The sequence below is a fragment of the Rhyacophila brunnea genome, unplaced genomic scaffold (genome assembly GCF_057557595.1).
Source record: "Rhyacophila brunnea isolate RB1 unplaced genomic scaffold, BYU_Rbru_1.0 scaffold_2, whole genome shotgun sequence".
NCBI lineage: Eukaryota > Metazoa > Arthropoda > Insecta > Trichoptera > Rhyacophilidae > Rhyacophila > Rhyacophila brunnea.
This window is the reverse complement of record NW_028232859.1, coordinates 4813145-4833307: the sequence shown is the minus strand read 5'-3', so window position 1 is coordinate 4833307 and position 20163 is coordinate 4813145. Positions and strand designations below refer to the sequence as shown.

General features: G+C 38.2%; 2 protein-coding genes across 2 annotated transcripts in view; both read right to left on the bottom strand.

The window, feature by feature from the left end:
* The window catches only part of LOC147071717 (uncharacterized), a 29459-nt gene extending 10396 nt beyond the window's left edge, over positions 1-19063 (bottom strand). The window contains exons 1-3 of the mRNA XM_085946719.1: positions 18835-19063; positions 16136-17561; positions 6678-6888 (exon numbers count right to left, since the gene is read on the bottom strand). Coding sequence (XP_085802845.1) covers positions 6678-6888; positions 16136-17561; positions 18835-18897 — 1700 coding nt within the window. The 5' untranslated portion in view covers positions 18898-19063. The remainder of the gene's footprint in view (positions 1-6677; positions 6889-16135; positions 17562-18834) is intronic.
* LOC147071718 (uncharacterized) lies at positions 1725-4036 on the bottom strand. Its single transcript, XM_085947536.1, has one exon. The coding sequence runs from the start codon at positions 3948-3950 to the stop codon at positions 1725-1727; it is 2226 nt and encodes a 741-aa protein (XP_085803662.1). The 5' UTR covers positions 3951-4036.
* Positions 19064-20163: the final 1100 nt, after the last annotated feature.

Sequence of the window (20163 nt, the reverse complement as noted above, 5' to 3'; positions counted from 1 at the left end):
AGGTTTTCTTAACTATGACTTAAATACTATTGACACGTTGCACTTGTCTGCGGAACTTCCTTTCACCCTCAAAACAAAACAATAATAGAAGGTATCAGACAACTTTACTGTTAAAAATTACTGTAATTACTAAAAATAATTACACTATGACTTAAGGCGCGGCAGTTTGGAAAACTGATAGCTCGCAATATACTGGCAATACCCACATCGCAACACTAGCGCCAAGCCTCAAAATACAGTTGTATGTCTCTAATCACAAAATGATTCGTAATCTACCGGCGACCAAAACGTATGGCTGTAAAATGATATAGTAGCTAATATGGTTTCCTAAATATTCATTTTTCATGTACAAAATTTTAAGTTTAACGCTTTTTTTTATTATCTTTTCGTGGTTTGTCAAATATTCATTAGAATGGATTCTTTTTCGAGTGCAAGCATAGTTTTCAAGCCATGTTTTTATAATTTAGCTATTATAATCACAATCAAGTAACAACAGTTTAATGCGGTCTTGCAATACGAGTAGTACGTATACACTTTATCTGCCGAGTGTCACGTGATCACAACTGAGCTGATGGTTCAAGTCTCTCTCCTCAAAATCCTCAAAAGGAAGCAAAAGCAGGTGTCATTAGATACCTGTTAAAGTCGCACAAAAAGAAAAAGATACCAGTAAAAGTTGCCATACACAATAATTAATAAATTCGAATGCTTTATATTTAATTTAAATATTAGAAATATAAAAAGGTATTTTGTATAAATCATTTTTATTCGACTATTTTTGGGTTTCGGAATCAATTATCCATCATATGGTTAAAATTATTTCTTATGGGTAAATTCGCTTTGATTTACGAGTGCTTTGGATTACAAACACGTATCCGGAATTAATTATGCTCGCATTCTTTTAATGCTCCTATTCACATAAAGACATTCTATCTTTTGAAATTACAGTATAACCTCGTTTTTACGTGCCCGGAATTCACGTTTTCCCGGCAATTGCGTGTAATTTATTCAGTCCGATGTATTTCAGTACATTTAATACCCACATTTACGTTTTTCTTTCCCGCGATTTACGTCGGAAATATTCAAAATATGCGAGTTACGCGTGCTTGACAATGATTGAAGAGGTTGATATTCCAAAAAAAGAAGAAGCAATGAGGGTCATCGAGGGTTTAAAAACCTACTTTACAAGCTTTGCTGATATTCAAGATGACACTTTTAAATGTTTATAAGTCTTGAAAGAGAATTTCGAAAGAAAAAAACAAAAATGCAACAAACTAATATAAGGTAAAGGCACTAATGGTTGACACATTAAGAAAAAAAATCTGTTTTTTTTTATATAGAACACATATTTATTCATATATTTAAAAATCCGATATCTTAATCACTGCACAAAACCCTTACTTATTATATTATAATGAGAAGAAATAAGCAATAATCAAATACCCTTTTCAATTAAACATTTTTGGATCCTATCTTTTATCACCAATGCTTGACATGGCAAAAAAGATGAATCACTAATAATTGACACCTTAAGACACTAATAGTTGACACGGAATATTTTGGTATAATTTTCATGTAAATATTTTCTCCTTGCCTTTTCTGCTACCTCCGTATTCATTAACCGTCAACCTCAATCGGTGACTCAAATTTATATTTAATCCTGTCACCAGTTATAATCATATTTGGCGGGGACAGGGCTCTAGCTATCTGTGTTACATTGATAACACTTATATCTGATTCACTTTCCTTGAAAATTGTTTTTGTATTGCCATGACCTCCAGATCATTTTCATTAAATATCTTTTGGACAATGCAGACATATTTGTGATATTTCTTTTTACCAGGGAATTTAACGAGTATGTAATCACCTTGTTGTAAGTTTTTATACTCGGTATTATTTTCCTCTAGCTCTATATTATCACTTTCTGCATCTTTATCGGAGTCTATATCATCAATACTATCTCCCGAATCTATCCACTCTTCGTCAGTACTTGTATCACTACCATATTCAATCTTGTTAGTTTTCTTTTTCATAGTCTTTTTAGTTGTATTCTGCTTATTGATAAGCTTTTGGTTTTTAATTTCTTCATTGAGATGTTTTTTCTTTCTTCTTTCCTCTGCCTTCCTTTTACTTTCTTCTTCAATCGCAGATTTCTTATTTTCTTTGTCTTCGTGGTATTTTTGCCAATGAGTGGATGAAATGACTGAGGGAATTTTCTGTTTTTTCCTTTTGTTAATATTTTGTTTAGGCTCAGGCCAAAACAAAGCTCTTTTGAATGGGCTTGGAATTAACACGTTAGAAGTTGAAGGTCTAGCAGGAGTTGCTTGTGAAGTCGCTTGACTTGTTAATGGAACTTTAGGATCGTTATGTTCATTTTGCTTACTAAGAGTTTTAGGATCGGGTAATGTATTTTCTGTCTGGTCTTCATTAATGGGATCAGGCATGGTGTTTTCATTAATGGCATCAGGTATGGTGTTTTCATGGGCTATATCTTCTAAAATACACTCATTTGCAGTAGCTGGTAAAGATTGATCAATCGCTGTTTTCCCTGCTATTTCATCTTTTTTCTGTTTTAATAGAGATTTAGTTTTTTTATATAATTGAAATAAAGACAAATCTTGGTTCATTCCCAGCCACCCATCACGACTATTAAAAGCCATAATTTTATCTTTGTCAACATATTTTTCCATAAAGTTAATTCCTTCTTCCAGTTCTTTGATCAATGTCTTGTGTGCGAAATAATCTGTATTGATCATTGTGTCTCCATTGTCATCACAACAAACTGCATCAGGATTCCATGGCAATAGACCACATTTACGAAAACCGTTCTGCAAAATTGATGGTACCAATGTGTCTTCTATTACCCTTTTTAACAAAGGACAAAAGTGTATTTTTCTCAAAGTTGGTGAGTCAATGTTATCTATACGCCACTGATGCACTGCACTTTTCCATGTTCCTTTCAGGCTCCGGAAAACAGCTACATCCATTGGTTGTAGTAAATGTGTGGCATTGGGATATAGTGCAATCAAAATAATCCCATTTTCAGAACAGAACTTACTCACATGGAAGGTCAAGTGAGATGTATGCCCGTCCATAAACAGAATGACTGGCTTAGGAATCTTATTTTCTTCCAACCATGTATTAAATATATTGCAGATGTATTCATAAAATGTTTCACCTGTCATCCAGCCACTATCAGAACGTCCAATGCCCCAAGACCCAGGCACTGAGAGACACAAATCTCTCGGTATTCGTTCATACTTAAAGATCACCATGGGATGTATAACATCGCCAGCAGCGTTTCCCCCGAGGAGTACAGTAAGGCATTCTTTTTCATCTGAGTTAACTTGTTGATAAACCGACTTTTCTCCTTTAGCTGCCAGTACTTTGTTACCCTTGGGGTTTAGCAAAAACGCAGTTTCATCCACATTAAATAGGCGGCGGGGGTCTTCAAAAATATTATCAACATTGTTTTCTGTTAAATAAGTATTTACCTCTGCAAACCAATTTCTCAATTGAAGGTTTGTTACCGAGGCTCTGGTAGATGTCAAATTTTGAGAGACTCGAGTAATAAGGTCCGGATGACGTTTTAAAAAGCTTTGATACCATCGCTTACCAGGTCTACCATTAGTAAAGGGGGTCTCAAATTTTAAATCATCCACTATTTTCTTTACGCTGTCTTGCAGCTGAATTTTTGTGATAGGAAAGCCAGCTTTTGCAACATTTTTTACCCATGTTACCAACATTGCTTCTATTTCTTCGGATACGTATGAACTTCTTCCCATTTGACGCTTTATAGGAGTTTTACCTTTAACTTTATATAAAAGTGTAATTCTAGGCACACCATGTTTTTTTGAAGCTGTTGCAGTTGGAATGCCTTGCCTAACATCCTGTATAGCTGCCTCCATATCTGCTTCCGAGTATCGAAACATTTGTCCTTTTATAGGCGGCATTTTTCTTGAGGCAGTTTCTCCGTCTTCTGTGGAACCAAAAATTTACATACCTATTATTTAATTTACCTAGTAGTTGACACATTAAATTTACCTAGTAGTTGACACATGTCTACTATTGGATAGGATGGACGAAAAATATTATTTCTTATAGGAATCAAAACAGAATGAAAATATATGCTGAAATTATTGAAAAATGACTCTTAATGCAACTTTAATGTAATCACTAATAATTGACATACCCTGTCAACTATTAGGTTTTCTTTATTTTTGTGGTTCAATAATTGACACCCATCCATTTCAGGCATAAATTTAAATGTATTATCACGAAAACCCTTCAAATCTACACTCTATTATATACTATCACATGTAAGATACCAAAAAACAGAAGTGAAAACATATTAAGTAATAATTGCTTACCTGGAAAAGTACTGTGTTCTTAATTTTTTCGGTAAGAAATTTCAACACACGTGCTCACGCTGACACATACTTTGCAATACTATTCGTCACTTTAACGGTTTGGCTTACGAAGAAATGAGTTTTCACTGGTTCATCACAGGTGGCATTGTGCATATTTTAAAGCTATTTTCGAATCAATACATGCACAGGCGTTCTTATTTGAAACAATATATTCCGAAAATGTCAACCATTAGTGCACTGTCAACCATTAGTGCCTTTACCTTACTTACATGATTTTTTTAATGAAAAATAAAAAAAAATTCAATAAAATTTTAAATAGAATGTTGTTTTTTAATAAAACGTTATTTTTTTAGAAACATAAAATTTAAATGTTCTTTTTTTCAATACCCCCCTTTTACATTTTCCCTCCAATTAGGTTTTTTTTCTTCAGTCCCTTAAAAAACGTAAAATAGGGGTTATACTGTATTATATTTTGTTTTATTCATAGTATGGTTTGTTATGAAAAACAGTGGCTGAAACCTTGCGATATTTTGTGTTTCACTCAACTTACCAACGATTTTGCGTGACTGTTCATCTAAATGATGATGCCTCATTACATAAAAAAACTTATTGAAGATATTGAGATATAAAGATATTAAAAAAAACCTTCTCTAGAAGCTTAAATAATGAAATTCATTTCACATTGCAAATTCACTTGTAGCAATCTTCACAACTGTACACTGAGACATTTGAGAGGATACACGTATCATATACACAGGTATGACGAATATTAATGTGTCTTCAGAAAGGATACACGTATGCGATACATATTCGAATGCCGCGTACATAACTTGAAGAGCTAATGAACAATATCAACGTATTATTTCACCACTTTTCGTTAACATTTATGCGAGATAATTATTTCATCAAAAAAATCCGTTTTATTTTATTTTTATTGTATTCTAAGAATCAAAATCAGAATATTAAAAGAGTAAAGTAAACTCTTGCCCCACAAGTCATGCAAATTTTGCACCTCATAAATAAACTCGTCATTTGCACAAATGGTAGACACATTGTCCAACAGGCCAGCATGAATTAACATAAACGTCTTCTCATACAAGGCCGCCAGGACACCGGATACCTCCGGGCGGCTGAGGTTCGTAGACTACACAAATTCTGTATGACGTGACTATAATGCAGTGGCGAGGGGCAGAGGTAGGTTGTAAAGATTCGACATAAGTACCATAAATAGTCCACATTAAACTTTGTTAGTTATATGTATATGTATTTATTGAACTAAGACTACAATTTACAGATGGTTTTGGTTAGTTTTTAAAAATCAATTAAACCCTGTCTAAACCAAACCATAATCGATAAAAAATATTCTTCTATCTACAAAATATCTAAAGTTATGTACAGTTAAATGGCATACGTTTTGATATTTTATAGATGAACGCGAATATTTTTTGACTATTATCTACTATGGATTTGGATTAGGCAAGGTGCAATTGAATTTTAAAAACTAACAAACACTATCTACACTTTGTAGTCAAAAGTCAAAAACTTCAATCAAAACAAATATGTTTGACTGAGAAAGTTCAGTGTGCACTGTTTGTCAGATCTTAACAGCCTACTATAATTTGATGGCTCAGTTCCATAGTGCTACAACTAGGAATTAGTAGTTTTGAGTAATGGCTGATCAAAGTTTTGACTCACCTACACTGACTTATTGAAAAGTGACAAAAACATCGGCCCTACGACGAAAACTAATAATTTTTTGGAGTTGTAATTTTGTGAAACTGAAGAGGAGCGATATACGAATATAATGGCTAACATAACTCAAAACTTGAAATTTTTGACTATCGCACTATGGAACTGAACCATTATATAATATATTGTGGGAGTATATGGTAAATATCTCAACGTGTGTTTTATGTGTGTACGCCCACGATGGATGAGCGGCTTACGCGACGGCTAATAATGTCGTGGGTCCCAGGTTCGAATCCTAGGTCTGCCAAATACACATATTGTTTTTCAATTTGAGTTTAAAGTCAGAGTATGGACCTAATGGGTTGAGCAAGTGACTGGCATCCATTTCTCGTAAAAACAAAAAAAAATCTGTTAATACAAACCTCCACTCTGTGGAGGCCCTATGATCTTATTAGGATCGAACATGGTCAAAAAAAAAAATCGTATCTGTCATACCTGTATCGGAGTGTTACCTGTTAGGCTTGGTAATAATTCTTTCTTCACTTTCATATATAAAATCTGCACCTGCAAACGAGAAGTTATTTTTTCAAGTTACTTTATTCAATTTATTGAGATAAATACCTATCAGCCATTAAGTATGAAGAACAGTTGTCATCGTCATAGTCCACTTCCTTTTCTTCCTCCTTCTGAATAGCTTTGTTCAGTTTGGCAAGTGTCCGCTCTAATTTAATAATATGACGGGTGGTCCTGGCATCCGTTTCATTTTCTTCCTCGTCATCATTTTCAGTAGCCTCTTCCTTAGAAGTCGAAGCGACATTTGTCGCACTATGATCTGAAAATAAATAATTTTATTAGATACTAGCGATCGTCCACGACTTCATCCGCAGGAAACACAGAAATAAAAAGTAGACAAATATACACAATGAAGAAATAGACTGATTCAATGTGAATTTATCCACATATCGACACCCACAACGAACAAAGCAGTAACTTACTTTTGGTCATTTTTCAGGAGAGCAAAATGGAAGTTTGAAAAATTCTCATATCAAAATGAAAGAAGAAAATATCTGGTAATAGGGTTAAAAAACGTAATTAGTGCTGGCAATCAAGTATATTAATGTTTTATCTCTATAAAACAACGCGAAGTATACTTTTTATGAGTTACGACTTGTCATAAAACAGCATATTGCCAAAAAATAATGTTGTAACTCATATTACAACTTTTTGGTGAGATGGTTTAAAATAAAAAAATATTTTTTCATGGACTATTGTTGTATCTTAACTTTAAAACCCTCGCAGCATGTGAGTACATACAGAAAACCACTCTATTTTTGTTCTGGCCACTGCAATTATCAGACCAAAATACAAACGATACACCGATGACTAGCGAACATTTTGCCACAGAATAAAGTTGTAATTCATTATACACTATTTTACATGTGAAGGTTTTCAATTTATTCAATTTCAATTTATTTATTTTTTAACATGTTGTGGACATTACAAATTATAAGTTTAAGACGTTCACAACATGACATTTAGAAACAAAGATATATAAGATAGGTACAAGGAAGTACACCGGATGAGTTAAGCAGACCCTATTTTAAGAATTTATAAAACAACATCCACCTAAACTCATTCTCACGTAGGTGGAATATATCAACACCCGAAGCAATTTCGTTGAACATAGTTATCACTCTCCCAATTGGCATTACCAGTGGCAGGTTGGTTCTGCACCTTGGGAGAATAAACAACTGATGGTCTCTATTTCTAAGATAGTTATCAGGGACACACAGGTCAACACTGCCCAGAATGGCAGAGTTCTCATTTATACCTTGTATAAGTCGAAAAAAATACGTAGCTAAATAAAGATTTCTTCTAAATTGCAGACTGCAGTATGTAAGCATGCCTAAGAGAAAGTCAGTTGGATAAAGCCACAGATAGTATCCATACAACCTCAAGTAAAGGAGTCTCAAGAATTTCTTCTGTACCCTCTCCACCATAAGGCCATACTTCAACTGGTGCGGTGCCCAAACAATAGACCCACTCTCAAGTCTGCTTCGAACTAAAGAATTAAATAAAAGTTTTAATACCGTAACATCTGAAAAGACCCGGGAAGTACGCATGACGAAGCCCAACATTTTAAGCGCTTTGTTACAAACGGTAACTATATGGCTAATAAATGTCAGTTTACTCTCAAACGTAATGCCAAGATCCCTTACAGATGATATTCGTGACAGAACTCTGCCATGCATCGAGTATTGGAAAAACAACACTTTTGAGGCTCTGGTAAACGATAAAAGATTGCATTTATCAATATTGAATTCTAGTTTGTTACGCCTGCCCCAATTTAATATATTATCTATATCAAGTTGGAGCTGACGACAATCCTCCAAGGTGACAACTTCCAAAAAGAGTTTCAAGTCATCGGCGAACAACAAAAACATAGCATTTTTTATTACCAATGCTATGTCATTTATAAAAATCGTGAACAGCAACGGCCCTAAGTTTGAGCCCTGGGGGACACCAGAAAATGTGTAAAAGGTCTGTGACTGATAAAGGCTGTACGATACGTATTGTTAACGGTTCCTAAAATAACTCCCGAATAGCTTCAAAAATCGATCCGACAATCCAATAAGTTGGAGTTTTTCCATCAGGATGTCATGATCGACCTTGTCAAATGCTTTCGAGAAGTCATTGTAAGAACAGTCAACCTGCACCAATACTGTGTATTTTAAACTATCACGATAATAAGTGTCTACAAATTAAAGTGCTGACAGTCTCAACCATCTCATTCTTCAAGAATTAGCGAGACGCTACGTTGTCATTGTATGGTACCTACTATTTGACAGGTCGTGAAAATCGGTTAACGTCAAAATGAGTCTCTGCGCGGTGCGGTGTAGTTCGTTTTTTTACAGGCAGATTCGCCACCATTGTTCTACTCTAGTCCAATTGTTGCGTGAAAATTTATAAGCTTCTGAACTTTTTTGATCCATGCAAGCAATCTTGCAATTTGCACGATAATACTTGTTTACACGTGCATTTTTTTGTTATGGCCGCGATAGTACGTACTGTCCATGCATGTGTAAATGCGGTATAATACTAGATGAATTGTTACAAATGTGTTATTTCAACAAGTTTTATCTTGTAACTTCAGAACCTTTTGAGGTATTAAGATAAGACAGCTAAATTGACACCAATAATGTAGTCTATAAACTAAGCAAGTTTCATCAATATTGGTCCCGTAGTTCTTTAATTATAACGGACCGAAACCGACCAGACAGTTAAAATCGACTACATTTTGTCCTTAAGTAACAAGGAAATAGTCAAAACGTTGATCAAAAGACAAATATTTCGAATTCATTTAATAGTATAGAAGTAAAGATCAATATATTTGTAGGGGCGGCTCTCGTGGTGCAGTGGGTAAGGCGCTGGCCTTCCACCCGAGAGTTCTGGGTTCGATTCCCGGTCATGACATAAACATTTATGTGTTTTTCTCAAAGCCTGGGTGTTTGTGATTATTCAAATATTACTAACAACCACCTTGTACGAAAAAGCAAGGACATGGTTATTAATAATTCTAAAAAAAAAAAAAAAATATATATTTGTAGGTCAACGGCTGGTCGGCCCCGAGTGGACACATTGACGCCAGTAGATGTGTTCATAGCAAAAGTTGGGAAATGCCAAACTGCCAGCAAGTCCCATCTGCTGGCCTCCCCGCGGCGACCTCCGGGCAATGCAGCGTACGCTGTAGCTAACAGCAGGGGGCGAAGGGCGAGTGACCGGCGCCATAAAACTGGCCTTCTGGCTAATGAAAGGAAATCCCCGACAGAAAAACCTGGTCGAGCCGGCCTTCAGGGTCCTCGTGGCTCAGGCCTCGGGAGCGCTGGGCTAATCACCTTGCCTATAACAGCCTCGGACGATAACCAGCTCTGTAAAACGACGACCTTGCATGGAAATGGACAATGAAACAGGTAGAGTAATCCTCTCTAACAACTCGAGTATGCGCATTGCGACATATAATGTTCGCACCCTGCGTACCCCCGGAAAGGACCTGCACGCCACACGCATCATGCACACCTACGGTGTGGACATCCTAGGGCTGAGCGAAGTGCGCTGGAAAGGAGCCGGGAGAAAGTTGATTGAGGGTTACTCTATTGTCTACTCAGGTCAGGAGCAATACCATCGCCAGGGAGTGGCAGTATTGATGTCAAAGAGAGCGGCCCGTTGCCTCGTGAAATGGGAACCAATCTCGGAGAGACTGATACGTGCCTCCTTCAAGACGCCTGGTAGCTCCTTGACCGTCTTTCAGTGCTACGCCCCCACTGAGGATGCCGACGCGCAGACAAAGGATGCTTTTTACGATTCTCTCCAAGCGGCAGTCTCCGCCATCCCCCGAAGAGACCACGTGATTGTAATGGGGGATTATAATGCGAGACTAGGAGCAGACCCGGTGCTTGGCCCCACGGTGATGGGACGACACGGCCTCGGTGACCCCAACGATAATGGTGAGCGGCTCGTAGAATTCGCCCACAAAGACATTCACAAATATACGTGGACATCTCCTAATGGACGCACGAGGACGCAGATTGACCACTTCTTGTACAGCTTGAAGCACCGAAAGGAACTTCTCGACGTGCGTACTTACAGAGGCGCCGATATCCATAGCGATCATGAGTTACTTATTGGAAACATCCGAGTAAAACTCAGTCACCAGGTGAGGCCTCCAAAGCGCGAACGAATTGACGTTGAGAAGCTCCAACGCCGAAGAATTCGGATCGACTTCGAAACTGCTGTACGAGATAGTGTAGATCGTATCTACGAGCGGCACAAATCTGAATCCGACCTCATTGAGGCGGATTGGAGCCTCATAAAGAGTGCGATTGTGTCGTCGGCTCGTACCGTCCTTGGTACCAGAAGGAGTGAGCAGCCAAAGTGGATGTCTGACGAAACATGGGTTGAAATTGGTGAACGAGCCAGGCTGAAAGCCCTGAGAGACGAGGAGACAGACCCCGACCGATCCGAGGACCGCCGGACTGACTACCATACCCAAGACAGGGTAGTCAAACGATCCGTGCGGTTGGACAAGCGCAATTTTATGAACCGGCAAATTGAAGCGGCAGAGGAGGCAGCAAGCAGAAATAACACCAGGAAACTCTTCCGAATCACCCGTGAAGTCTGCGGCAGGCGACCACCGACTCCCGGAGCCATTCGTGGTCCCAGTGGAGCAGTAGAGTCTGACGCAGAATGCGTCAAGAAGATTTGGAAGAATCATTTCTGCGGAGTGCTGAACCGCCCACCCCCTTTGGATCCGTTTGACATATCTGCGGAAGCTTTACTTTTGGACATTCCCTGAGCGACCGACATTTCCGATTGCCCGCCCACGCACACCGAGATAAAATCGGCTGTGAAAAGGCTCAAGAACGGAAAGGCACCGGGGGGAGACGGGATTCATCCTGAATTCCTCAAGTACAGTTTGAGCGCAATCCTGCACCCTATGTTTCATCTGATGACAAAGGTGTGGGAAGAAGAGCGGTGCCCAAGGGACTGGGTGAACGGTGAAATTATCACACTTCTTAAAAAAGGTGACCCTCTAAGCTGCGACAATTACCGAGGCATTACGCTACTCAGTATTCCTGGAAAGATTTTGGCAAACATCATTTTGATGAGAATAAGGGACCCAATAATGCACGTCCTCAGGAAAAACCAAGCCGGGTTTCTGCCTGGTCGAGCGTATGCAGACCAAATCAACAACCTTCGATGTCTTCTCCAACAGAGCCATGAGTTGAACAGTCCGATGGCTTGCTGCTTTGTAGATTATGAGAAGGCTTTCGACAGTTCGCACCGCCCCTCCCTCTGGATGATACTGGGAGCATACGGGATCCCTCCCAAGATCATTGCCATAATCAAAAGCCTGCATGAGAATAGCGAATGCTGTGTCAGAATTGGAGACACTGTCACAGAATGGTTCGGGGTCACGACCGGAGTCAGACAGGGTTGTTTCCTTGCACCGTTTCTCTTTATCATTCTCTTTGACTTTATACTACGGAAGACAATACCACCCGACCGAGGCATACCTGTTACCCCCACGGTGAAGCTATGCGACCTGGAATACGCCGATGATGCTGTCCTATTCGACAACTCAATCGAGGGCATTCAAGAGACAATCGACAGGTTGCATAACAACTCCTCTCGCGTTGGTTTGAAAATCAACGCGAAGAAAACCAACGTCTTGTGCAATAGTACCTGTCCTGATCCAGATTTCCCTCTGATTAGCGATGGACAAAACATCGAGAGCGTCGACAGCTTGACCTGGGGGTACACATCACGGGAGATGGCATTTTGCAGAAAGAGCTCGCTATCCGAATGGGAATGGCTGGAGCAACATTCAACTCGATGCGAAATGTCTGGGACTCACGATTGTACTCGGTCAAAACCAAATGTCGCCTATTCGACGCTTGCATTCTGACGGTGCTGCTTTACGGTAGCGAATCATGGCACCTTACGAAGGCTCAGAGCAACCGTATACTGAGCTTCGAAAACAGATGTTTGCGACGAATACTGGGTGTGCGGTGGTATGACTTTAGGAGCAACGAGGAGATAAGAGAATGTACCAAGCAGCCTCTCATCACGCTGAAAGTGAAGAGGCGACGTTGGACCTGGCTCGGCCACATGCTGCGGATGCCAGAAGAGAACTTTAACTTGGCTTGCCTGTTCTTCAAGCCGACCGGATTCCGGCGTCCTGGAAGGCCGCTAAATACAATCTACAGTGTATACGGCGGAGCTACGGGATGCTGGTTTGACCTGGAACGAAGCAAGAAGACTGGCGAGCGACAGGGATTCTTGGAGGCGCCGCGTGGTGTCCATATGCTCCAGTTAAGGGGCGGATATGGGCAAAGAAGAAAAAAGAAAGATCAATATAAAGACCATTGTAATTGGAATTAAATAAACTGTTTTTATATTCAAGATGATTTGAGAATGCAACATTCTTTACAGAACATAATTATATAATTTCAAAATATGTTATTCAATTCAATTTTAATTCAATTTATTTATTTTTACATATTGTTGTCATTACAAATTATAACTTTAAGACGTTCACAACATGACATGAAACATTATAAAGAAAAAAGAAAACAAAAGTAATAAAAGGGTTAAAAATGAAAATTTAAAAAGAGAACATAATATAAACATACAAAAGCAGTGAAAATACAATTATACATTTGTATAAGTTCAAAGAAGTCCGAGTGTGCTAAGGAGACTATTTTAAGAATATATAAAATAGCTCCCACCTAAACTCACCCTCACGCAATATCAACGCATATATCAACACCATAAGCAATTTGGTTGAACATAGTTATCGCCCTCCCAATTGGCATTACCAGTGGCAGGTTGGTTCTGCACCTTGGGAGAGTAAACAACTGATGTTCCCTATTTCTAAGATAGTTATCAGGGACATACAGGTCAACACTGCCCAGAATGGCAGAGTTCTCATTTATACCTCGTAAAGTCAAAAAAATACGTAGCTAAATAAAAATACAGAATTAAACAAAATTTTTAATACCGTAACATCCGAAAAGACCCGGGAAGTACGCATGATGAAGCCCAACATCTTAAGCGCCTTGTTACAAATGGTAACTAGAGTGCGAAAATTATAAGTTGAAGTGTCATGGCCGCCATTGTGGCGCTGCGATATATTATGAAAGGCTTGTCAGTATTGTAGTTCTCGAAACGGCCACGCTTCACGTTAAACTTGCCGCAGTCTATATGGCTAATAAATGTCAGTTTATTCTCAAACATAATGCCAAGATCATTTACAGATGAAATTCGTGACAGAACTCTGCCACGCATCGAGTTCTAGTTTGTTACGCCTGCCCCAATCTAATATATTATCTATATCAAGTTGGAGCTGACGACAATCGTCCAAGGTGACAACTTCCAAAAATAGTTTCAGCGAACAACATAACATAGCATTTTTTATTACCAATGCTATGTCATTTATAAAAATCGTGAACAGCAACGGCCCCAAGTTTGAGCCCTGAGGAACACCAGAGAATGTTTTAAATATTCGTGACTGATATAGGCCGTACAATACGTATTGTTGACGGTTACTAATATAACTCCCGAATTACTTCAAAAATCGATCCGACAATCCAATAAGTTGGAATTTTTCCATCAGGATGTCATGATCGACTTTGTCAAATGCTTTCGAGAAGTCATTGTAAGAACAGTCAACTTGGTGGGCTCTATCCAGTGCTGATGACACATAATCGGTAAATACCATCAGGTTAGTTTCCGTTAATCGGCCTGATCTTAATCCATGCTGTAGTATACATTATACCCGCTGCGTCTTAATCATAAAGTGTTCAACCAATATGTGCTACCAACGCTCACGTATGCATGTGAAACATGAACTCTTAATGTAAGAGAAATCCAAAAATTACAAGTAGTACAACGTGGCATGTGAAGGTGCATGTTGGGCATAATGCGTAAAGATCACAATAGAAACCAATGGATAAGGAAGCAGACAAGAGTATACGATGTGACAGAGGTCGCTGAGCTGATGAAATGGCAATGGTCTGGACATGTCGCCCGGTGATTGGACAGCCGCTGGACAAATGCTGACATACAGTAGTACCCGAGGGGCACTGAACGCTCACAAGGACGCCCTAAAAATTCATAAAGTTCGGTGGATCTACGTGGTAACAAAGAACTAGGGACCGAAGAGAGCGGTCGGAACTAGGGGAGGCCTTCACCCGGCAGTGGATCGACCCCGGCTGATGATGATGACATGTCAAATTAGTAAAGAACATTGGCACAAGAATTATATAATTTCCTATCATTGTGATATAATGAGCTACTCTATGACAACATCTTCTTGGCTACGTGTTAGAACTGTGAACTAATATGCTCCTCCCATTTTTAACCGCACTTCCATTATAAAATAACAAGCTCCTCCCATTAAGTCGACAACACCGCCTTCCTTCACGTACCCAAGAAGATGTTGTCGTACAATATACGCTTACAGGAGATTTTGTAGATTGTCCTAGAACATTTTTTCAGTTATCCACCACAGCCTACCTAACTTCAACAAACAAGGATAGATGAGCACACTGATGCGCACAAACGAAGACCAGGTCGACCTCGTAAATGATGGACACATCGTGTCGAGTCGGATTTAAAGATCTCGGGTGTCCAAAAGTGGAGAAGTTTGACCAGACCTGGGTGGAGGCAGATGCTAGAGGATTGTAGCTAGAGTCGTCAAAAAAGTATTGATACTTTATCCCTAGTTGGAATATCCAAATGCCGATTGGCAATTACAATGTATTACAATATTCGCAATATTTTAGGCATTATTTTCAGCATAGTTATGCCGATATTTTTGCACTATGTGGAGGCGAAGCAAAGCACATAGATGTGAAATAGAAAGTATGTTGTTGTCATATTCCATTCTCGTAAGTAGTTAATTTCATTAAATGTTAAATCCCACCCCCCTGCAGTGTGATCAGCATCACAAACTATTTTTTAAATGCATGACTAAGTACATAAATTTATCGTATTTATAGATTTCTGGGTTTTCACTCCTTCTTTCCGTGACGTTTCCGGCTCGTTGTGGAGACCCATTCTTAAGTGATAATATGTTATGATAAACTGTAGTGTAGGTGTATGAATGCGAACATTGTTCAGAGTAATGCGCCGTGTCAGTTGTGACGACCGGCGATACCGGATCGAATATTGGATTTCGCCTACAGTGCCGGAAGCCGTGACTTTTTTTAACCGTAGCCCATCATCCCTATTAATATTTTCAGAGTTCCTATGGATTTCAATGGCCACCTTTACCGATCGTGAGAAATATCCCTTATTCTGACCTGGTCTCAAACGTTATACATAAATTTAGTATTATATCATGATTAATCAGTTTATCAAGAATATACTGAATTTTTTTGTAATATTAAAAATTTATTTGATACCAAGTATCGTTACTTTTTCTTTCGATATGATGGCCCCTAATTGTAGCGCACGGGGCGATGAAGTTTTATGAACCACGTAAAAAAAAACTGAGAGGTAATTTAGATACTAACCAGTTTGCGGCAGTTCTTTTTTGAGCTTAACTCTTCGCACTTTCAGCTCTTCAACGACCGCCTTGATATACAGAAATATACCGCCGGGATTTTTGGTCATCTCTTCAATCTTCCCCTCGACCATCCCACAAAAACTCTTCGAAGCTGTGAAACTTGGATGCACTGACTTGTAGTAAGCCAACACCTTCTTATCGATAATCGTTTTCATGTCATCCGAGTTGTCCAATTCCAGGCATAAGTCAATGAATTTCTGATAGACTTCACTTATTGGTTCGTCGAATATTTTATTACCTGATTTGATGCGTTTTGTACTTTGATGTGTTTTGTTTTGTTTTTTGATGAATTTCTTCAATCTATCTGCAATTTCTAAATCTTCCTTTCGGCCTAACATTATTTTGACTATTACAGGCTTTGCAATGGAATCTAAGTCTTCCTTATTGGTACAATCAGTCTCTAAAACAACCTCTTCATTCTTCGACTGCTCATCTTTTAATACTTCAGCAGGTTCACTAATTACTTCTTTGGTTAAATTTTCAGTAGTATTTGCGACCTGTGTAGAAGTATGTCTTGTATCATTATCGCCTCCGCTTGATTTATCAACTTCCATCCTTTTATTATCAACGTTTTCCATTTGGTTGTGGTGTGTATGAATAGAGAGAGAATCAATCAATGACGGATGATTGTTCTCTTTTTCTTCAATCTTCAAATCATCCTCCTGTTGACCATTACTACCTTTGGATATATCAAATTCTACTTCAACAGTGACTTTAGAATTGGCAGCCGGTTCATATTCAATTGGCAAGACTTCAAATTGATCTTCATCATCATCATCTAAGTTGTATATCGGTATCGATGTTGGTATTGATGTAACATTTGCGATTTCGCAAAGACTCGCAGGCTTTGATTTTTTTGTAAACACCACATCGGGCGGAGAGTGAGGTCTCTTCTGGGCGACTTTAGAATTCCCCGTAGTCCTTGTGATGGTGATGCCGGGAGGTAGAGTGTTAATAACCTTCTGTGAAGTGGAGTTTTGATTTAATCGTCTGGCACCGATTGGCATTGTATTTTTAACTTGCGGTCGATTATTATGAACCTTTTTGACTTGAAGATGCTGTATTGCGTTATTCATAATCTGCTGATGGAGGGGCATACTATATTTTTGGTTTTGAAGATTCGATTGTCTTCTGACTTGAATGTTAGCGTTTATTTTGACACCGTGAAAATTGTTCATTTGAGAAATTTTTTTAGAATATGGCACTTGTTGTGTTTGTTTATTTGGAGTGATTTTGGTAGTTTTGAGGGCATTTTTAATCATATCGCTGAGGGTGAAGTTTTGGCGGGCTCGTTCAGCTCGTTCAACTGATACGGGAAAAGGACCCACAATGCTTTGTGCTGGATTTTTTTTCAATCTAGCTTGATTTGCCTTCTGAAATACACAAATAAAGCCAATTATAAAATGAAATAAGGTGAGTTAAGCCTCAATTACATTGAGCTTCTTTACGAGCTGTTTATTGACGAATTTAAAAGCGGGCGATTCAGCTACTGCGATTTGATGATTACACACAAAACTTTCCATTCGCTGAGAAGCCACAAGCCAGTGACTATTTTGACAGAATGTAGTTCGTTTTTTTACCGGGAGGTTGGTACTGCGCTCTACTGCGTAGACGCAGCAGGCCCACAGACCGGCGTGTAGCGTTTAAAGTTGACCGGCTTTCAACTTTTCTCGGTAGAGTGTTTACAACCTGCTTATTAGCTTATTCGATGATTACACTGGGCGACTTTACAGGCAGATTGTAAATTCGCCAATAAACAGCTCGTAAAGAAGCTCAATGTAATTGAGGCTTTAGGGTAAGTGCGTCTACGGGGGAAGAGCATATAGGTTAAATAACTTTTTACTGCAATGAATGTAATTACTGCCGTCGATAGCAATCTATTACAAATCCATAAATGTATGCCAACACCTAAAGATGGCAGCATAATAATGTGTGATGTGTCCACTATGACAACTAAGAGTGTGACATCCGTTTGATGTCAAAAATCAAGTTGGACGTGTTTTTTTCAATCGATCTGTATTTCAACATCTTTCGTGCTAAGGAGATATTTGGTGAGTACCTTGGTTTTGAATTGTGATTTGTGTTCCGACTGTAAGATTTATGATTAATGCAAATGATTATGTTTTATTGAAATTTTATGAAAATAACTTATAAGAAACAATAAAATCATTGAATTACATCATATAAACAAAATATAGTAGTAGTAAGCAGTGTTGAATGAAGGGAACTATGGAGTCTTTGGAAGATCAACTCTGAACGCCAAAGCCTGCCAGTGAGCAGATAATATTCCTGATTATGCATAATATAAAATAGTAATGTAGCAAATGTTTGGGGACCGACTTGTTCGGGGCATCATTGACTCACAGACAAAGGCAAAGTTAACAGTTTCTCGTATCATTTTTGTGGTCGTTGTCTTTAGATATCTAAAAACAAACCATGTTTTTAAATTTATGATTCTGAACAAAATATTGTTTTCGGCGGAAAAAAAACGATGGTAGGTACTTATTTTGTATACTTACACAAACCGACAAGATAGTAATATAAACAGCTACCTACCTATATAAGAAATTATGGAAATTATACATAGTTTTGCTTGTCAATTGTTCAATGTGACATGACATAAAATGACAGGTAACTATTACTTACCGTAATATTTGGCCTCTGGCTTTCTTCGTCCGAAGAATCTAATGTAATTACGTCGTCCGACATTCTAAATCACTTGTAATATAGTAAAGTGAAATATTATTACAGTGGTGATCAAGGTTTCGCTCCAAAAGTAAAAAATTACACGAAACAGATACGACAACAAAACAATATTTCAATTCAATAGAAATTGGAAATCATAGACGTTGGAAATGAAGCAATGGTGCGAGGCAGTGTTACCAAGTCAAAATTTTAAATTTCAGTAGATTCGACAAAATATCAGTAGATTTCTGTTTCTCAATTTTAGACGAGAAAAATTTCACCGCGGGCCGTAGGTTACCTATTTTTCGAGGTCGGCTCGTATTTTTTAGGAGTAATAGGGTGAATGTCCCAAAGGTCAGCCACTTAAGGTTTTTACTTGATTTAAAACAGTTTAAAAAATAGTATATAGCTATTAAGATTCTAACAATTATACCTTATTATAGTTCAGAGAAAAGGTTATCCACTTGTCGTACTTAAAATGTTATTTGTTTTGATTAAATTAATTTAACGGCCTTTCAAAAATAATATGCCAAAATCACCCAATGTCAGCCACCATGTGCCTATCTCCAGCCTTTTGTGTTCCTAAAGTCAACCTAAGTCGATAGATATCCAGCAGGGTACATTTTCCATGAAATTAAACTAAATATTTAGGTATGTGCAGTCACAACAGTAGTAATTTTATTTTCATCTACATAGTTAGCAGACAGATATGGCAAGTAAATTTGTTAGAAGCAACTTCCACATAAGGTATACCCCGTTTTTGGGTACACTTGAGATGATACCATCTTGGACAGATGTCGCAGCCAACATTTTTGAGATCATCATCGTCCACATCACTGATTAAATCTTCTTCACATCCATTACATGAAATTTTAGATTGTGTAGATGTTACTTTTAATTTTTTTTTAGTTTCTCTAATCTTTCGTCCTACGATCTGGTGTTTGGTGATGTTTCTTTTTCGTTGCACTTGTTCTTCCTTTCTTTTCACTCGTTCTTTTATTTTTGTAGCCTGTTCTTCTTTTCTTTTTTTTATAGCTTCCTGCCTTTCAATCCTCTTCTCTACCAGTGCCTGTTTTATTCCTTCTTTTTTGTTCATGTAGTTCTTCCAAGCATCAGATGAAATTGCCATCGGCATCTGATCTCCTGGTTTCAATTTTCTTTTTCCAAATTGCAAACATTTTGGAGTAAACAGGTGATTTTTGAAGAAAGGAGATATTCCTCTTGTCATTTTATTGGGTGCGCATGACAAAGGTGTTGCGGGCAATGACGAAGGTGGGGTATTTCCAGACT

Excerpts from the sequence above, each read along its gene's own strand:
- LOC147071718 (XM_085947536.1), bottom strand. The coding sequence starts at position 3,950 with ATGCCGCCTATAAAAGGACAAATGTTTCGATACTCGGAAGCAGATATG.